The sequence below is a fragment of the Pygoscelis adeliae genome, unplaced genomic scaffold, assembly GCF_000699105.1.
Source record: "Pygoscelis adeliae isolate BGI_AS28 unplaced genomic scaffold, ASM69910v1 Scaffold60, whole genome shotgun sequence".
NCBI classification, from domain to species: Eukaryota; Metazoa; Chordata; class Aves; order Sphenisciformes; family Spheniscidae; genus Pygoscelis; species Pygoscelis adeliae.
This window is the reverse complement of record NW_008823954.1, coordinates 1,605,958-1,611,421: the sequence shown is the minus strand read 5'-3', so window position 1 is coordinate 1,611,421 and position 5,464 is coordinate 1,605,958. Positions and strand designations below refer to the sequence as shown.

The 5,464-nt window shown below is 56.3% G+C and overlaps 1 protein-coding gene across 1 annotated transcript in view; it reads right to left on the bottom strand.

Moving 5' to 3' along the window:
- Positions 1-1,885: 1,885 nt before the first annotated feature.
- The window catches only part of SREBF2 (sterol regulatory element binding transcription factor 2), a 19,108-nt gene continuing 15,529 nt past the window's right edge, over positions 1,886-5,464 (bottom strand). The window contains exons 15-18 of the mRNA XM_009322000.1: positions 5,297-5,464; positions 3,873-4,058; positions 2,855-2,966; positions 1,886-2,180 (exon numbers count right to left, since the gene is read on the bottom strand). The exon at positions 5,297-5,464 is cut by the window's right edge and continues 18 nt beyond it. Coding sequence (XP_009320275.1) covers positions 1,960-2,180; positions 2,855-2,966; positions 3,873-4,058; positions 5,297-5,464 — 687 coding nt within the window. The 3' untranslated portion in view covers positions 1,886-1,959. The remainder of the gene's footprint in view (positions 2,181-2,854; positions 2,967-3,872; positions 4,059-5,296) is intronic.

The following is a 5,464-nucleotide window of genomic DNA, read 5'->3' as shown; positions in this document are numbered from 1 at the left end:
CCCGAAATAGGATCACTGGTAAGCTAGGAAACTTGGGATGGGCAATCAAAACCCACCCAAACCCAAGAGCTGTTCTGCACACTGAGGATACCTGCTCAAAGCAGGAGTGTCTGCCACCAGAGCATCCCCTACACTAGTCGAAGACAGGCAAGAGCAAACTCTCCCCCTCAGAGAATGAGCTCCCCTCCAGCTGCTGACCCTGGGAAGCAAGGGACGCCCCTGCCAGTAGGGTGAGAAGCACAGGCTGCCGGCCGTTGTAGCTGGGTGTCCACCAGCTATTCCCCAAATAAAGTGGGGGAGGGAGGAAAGCGTCTTCTGGTCCCCACATTTTGGCTCGCAGCTATAGCCCAGGGTCACTGGGAACAGGCTTTGCTGGGAGCAGGTTTCTCCCGGCCCTGGTTTCCATCTTGTTGAAGCCAGGCAAGTCTAGGACTAGCATTACTTGTGGTCAATTCCTGCAGCCCATGAAATCCCCCCTCCCAGATGCCAAAAGATCCCGTGCAAAGCGAGACAAGCCCCCATCTTTTTCCCCTCATTTTGGAAGGAGCTCAAGCTCTCATGCCCCTCTGCAAAAGCTGGATACACATAGAAGCTTCTGATTTTGCAGGAGTCGTCAGGCTGTACAGGCCTCACAGGATTGGGCTGCTGCCTGCATCTAAGTGCTTCTAGCTGCCGACACGGAGCACACACTGGCTACGCGCAGGGAGAAACAGCGATGTCCCCCTGCCAAAGGCTGGTTTCCACATTTGCACATGTGAAAGGGCAACCACTTTGCACTTCTTTGGAGAGGAAAAGCAGAGAGAGAGAGGGCAAACCCTTCCCTCCCTGTCCCCAATCTGCCTCCCTCTCTTGGAAAGTCACAGGCGATTTAACACCTGCAAGTCAAACCGCTCTGAATAGCGATGGTAACAGAGCTGGGAGACTCGCACCCTGAACCAGCACCTCCCAATCCCTGCCAGAGCTCAGGAGCTGTTGAGCAGTTGGAGAAGGGAAGGAGAAACACCTGAAGACAAGTTCTGAGACTGGGAGTTGAGTAAAATAAAAAAACCTGTTTCTAAAAAATTTTTTCTGCATCAACAAAAAGGCACCAGAGAAGCATTCACCCTTCACGCCGCGTGCAGGGCGCTGCATGTCCACCTCTGCTGCCACCCAGCACCAGATGACTGGGGACACCCCGGCCTTCTACGAGGCTGTTTGTTGTAGGCTGCCACAAACCCAGCCCCCTGCCAAAAACCGGAGGCAGCTACACAGGAAGGAGATGCATAAAGTGGAGAGGAAGGGAAATCTGCTGCATCGTTCCCTACATTTTTGTAAAGCCAAACACTCCTATAAAAAAACCTGTATAAAAAGTGTAGAGAAATTCGCCGGGCAGTACTGGCCCCAAGCAACACTCCCAGAGCACCTCTGTAAGTTGGGTCTAGGGGACTTCAGTTTCCTGACACACAGCTCAAGGAAAGCTGGTGCCTTCCCCCTCTCTCTCGGTAACAGCCCCAGACCCCAGCAGACCCACGGGGCAAGGCTTGAGCAGATCCTCTGCCCTCCTCAAAGGTTTCTTTCTCACAGAGGTGTTTGGGAAGGGAACAAGATGTCCCTGAGGACAGACACAGGATGTGCCACTTCTCTATGCCTTGGGCTTGCGGGCTTCTCCCCCCAGCAGAGATGGGGGCTCTGGGTCGGGGCAGTGCTTCCCAACAGCCCCAGGCACAGCTGCAAAAACCACAACTAGACAGATTTCTGCTGCAGCGCCTGAGAACAAGCAAGGGGGCTAATAAAGCGGCACCTGGTGCAAGTTAAAAACAAAACAAAACTAAAACCCTCCCTCCCTCTCCCACCCCATCGCGATCCCACCAGCACAGCCCTAACCTAGCACTTTTTTTTTTTTTTCCCCAAGCTCCAGAGGGGAAGTCCAGGCTGACAGTCGACCAGGCTGTCTTTGCACGAGGTGGCCCCATGCCGGCGTTAGGAGGCGGCAATGGCCGTGCCCCCGCTCAGCTTGACGATCATCTGCTGGCAGTCATTGCAGGAGCGCTTGTCCCCCACCTTCTCCAGGGTGCGGGCGGCCTCAGCCAGCAGGACTGCTCGCTGGCCCGGGGAGGAGAGGAAGGAGAGGGGGAGATGGCGGCAGGCCAACAGGATGGCTGTGGCTCGCTCCCTCTGGCCTGGCAGGGTGTCCAGTTCACCTAGGCGCAAAGAGGAGAGAGAAAGCTCACGATGAAGCTACCCCCTGCACGATGAAACCCCGCCACGCAGGCCCTCAACTGGCACCAGTTAGCACAGGCATCCCTGGCTGGCGACCCCGGCTGTGCCAAGAGTGAGGGGCACCCTGCGGATCCCGAAGCAGCTGCTTTGGGTGGGCAGGGGAGAACAATCTGAGCTGGAGTCAGGCAGGGACTGGCAATCCTGTCTTCTACAAACGCAGTCCCTTTCACTTCACTTCCTAGGGCTCATCCCAGCACCGACACACGTATCTGCCCATTTCCTTAAACCCCCAAGGGATTTTATAACCAGCACCACATCTCTTGGCTCTCCCCTTTAGGACTCCTGGCTTTTGCCTTTGCATTGACCGCCCCGAACTCCAGCCTGCCATTTGGTGCATGTGTGGCTGCACGAAGGCAAATGTTTTCCAGCCTGTTCACTGACACCTCCAGCCCAGGGCTGGCAGCTCACGTTAGCCAGCTTGTAGAGAGTGTGGCAGAAGCATCACTGTGAGCCATAGGCTGACAGGAGCTCGTTATCTGAGCCTCAGACACGGGGAAGATGCTGCAGGCTGCAGCTATCCCACCCCCCAGCCTAAGCGCTGCCCCTCCCAGCTCCACAGTCGGCAGTGGGTCACTGCCCCGGCCCCGGGGCTGACCTTGCTTGCTGCTCTGGGGCGTCCGTCGCCTCAAGCTGTGCTCCAGCAGCTGGTGGGTGCGGGTAGGGCTGGCACCCGCCATCAGGCGCACGGTGGCCTCATGGAGGAAGACCTGGAAGGGAAGGCAGGACGGGGAATGAGAAGTGGGCTGGCACGGGGGTGATGCTGCAGCTGAACTCGCGTCATCCCTCAGCCACTGCATTTCAAAAGCAGAACACCGATGCCTTGACAACAACAGAGACCCACTTCCACACTCCTCCCTCATCTTCCCACCTGCCTCCGGGGAATTTGCAGGTCAGGGCAACCATGAGGAAGAAAAAAAGCTTTTGACGCATTAACTATGAGTGGCCTGGAAAGGGGGAGGAACGAGAGCAGGGAACAGGGCAGAAAATGTGAGAGCAAACCCTGGCACTGTGGCCTCGGTGGGCATCTCACCCCAGGCTGCTAGTGCAGCGCTCCAGTAACAGCATCAAACTTCAAAATCCAGAGTTTGAACAATACCGGGACAACTCTCTTGTCCAAGTATTAGACTACACTTCCCCTACAGAGGCTTAAAACTAGACAGACTAAACAGAACAGAAGGGGGGGGAAACCCCCAGAGAAGCAACTGGTGCTCTACAGGTGCAGAAGGCATCAGACCCCCCAGCTACCCGCAGAGCCAACGTGGCCGAGGAAGCCTCCTTCCACACTCCCTGGAGGGACTGACCCAGCCTGAAGCCACGTTAAAGGACAGGATGCCATGGTATTTGCTTGGCAATACAGACATGCTGATGGTTTTCTAGGTCGAAACTAAGGCAGACACCTCCCCACATGCACCAGACTCACATGGGAACCTCCCTCATCACCCACCAAGAGAAAGTATGGAGGCTGCTGGTGGCAGACCATCTCACCCCAAGTGTCCAAACCGCTCAAGCCCACATACACCCTACGTTTCCAAGGGCCGCAGCTTCCCCATCACACCCCGGGAAGGGCTATAGCTAAGCTGGAGGCGGAGCGGGCAGGGGAGGCAAGCTGTCACCTTGCGATAGGCGGGCCTGAAGCCGTGGGCCAGCTTGCGCAGGCTGCCGAGGTCGCGCTGGAAGCCTGTCAGCTCGGGGGCCGAGGCATGGTAGGTCTCACCCAGGGCCTGGCTGGCGTTTGCCTGCTTCTGCCACAGGCTGGTGCGGAGAGAGAGCAGCAAGTCACAGGCCAGCAGCTGGATCATCTGCAAGAGCCAGGGGTCCCGGGCACACATGCTTAGTAACACAACCCATCAGGCAAGTAACAGGCCATTTGCTACACAGCTGCTGACACAGCCCATGGGAGGCAGCCACAGCACCTCCTGCCCACCCAGGGGGGCTCCCCAGCCCTCCCAGCCAAATCGCCCCAACACAATGCACCAAAAGGAGCAGGACTTTGCTTTTTGTCCAAGTGGCATCTCTGGGGCCCAGCACCGAGAGGTCCAGCCTAAGGAACAAGTGCCAGGCTGTGCCCAAGGAGCGGCTGTCCCCTCCAGGAGAGCCAACATCTCCGCAAGGCTGACCCCAACCCCACTCCAGACAAGACACGCCAAGGGGGTATTGCACCAGCAAGGCCCCAGACTCCTGCAAAGACTTTCCTGCCCAAACGGAGATACTAATTAGTGGGAAACAGGAAAGACAGCCTTGCTACCTGCAGAGAAAAAAAAAAAGGCAGTCTTGACACAGCCTACAGTGGCTTGCCCAAACCCCTTTTCCCCATCTGCTGCTGCCCCCTAGCATCACTTGCTGTCCTAGTTGCTCTCGGGGATTCCACCCGCGCTGCCGAAGCCGAGAGTGCCTCTGTACTGCACTGCAGAAACATTGCACAGTTACTGCCACAACATGCAATGCAACTACAATGCACTACAGCTGCCACCCAGGAGCGACAGAAGGGACCAGAACTGTGTCCCATATGCCGTGCAGGGAAGCTCCAGCTTTAGGTAATCCTGGAAAGAAGAGAAACAAGCCCCACACAAACTCAGGAATAGCACGGCACAGTCCCACTTTTGCCGTAGAGTTCAAACACTCGTGAGCGCTGCCTAAAACAGAGCAGACTTGACTTAATGAGGTCCTGCTTTACAGGTGTCAGCAACTTCATTTGGAGGACGGAGGGGGATGCTTCCCATGGACCAAGTGCAAAGTGGTCCAAGCACTAGAAAGGGGTGACAGTACTGGCAGGAGAGGAGTGGGAGCTCAGCTATTTGAGACCACCCCTGGGGAAATGGTGGCGTACTTCCAGCTCTGCTCCTCCGTACAGCAGGGGCAGAAAGATGTCAATGCCCTTTGGAAGGAAAGGGAGGAAGTTTCCCTTCTACTCCCATCAGACACAGGATGGATGGATGGAGGCTGTAGATACACACAATGGGAAAGTGATACACCTGCAGCAAGACCAGCCTCACAACTAAAACAGAACACATGTTATTCTGGGGCTTATAGCTCTTACGTTGTTGAGGACAGTGCTGGAGACACCACTGCTCATGTTGAGGCTGTTCCATAACTGACTGCTGGCCCTCTCGCAGTGACCCAGGGAGCTCTGCTGCCCATCTGCCTTCCCAGACAGCGAGGCCTGCATGGCTTTACACACGTAGAAGGTGGCTTTCACCAGGGCATT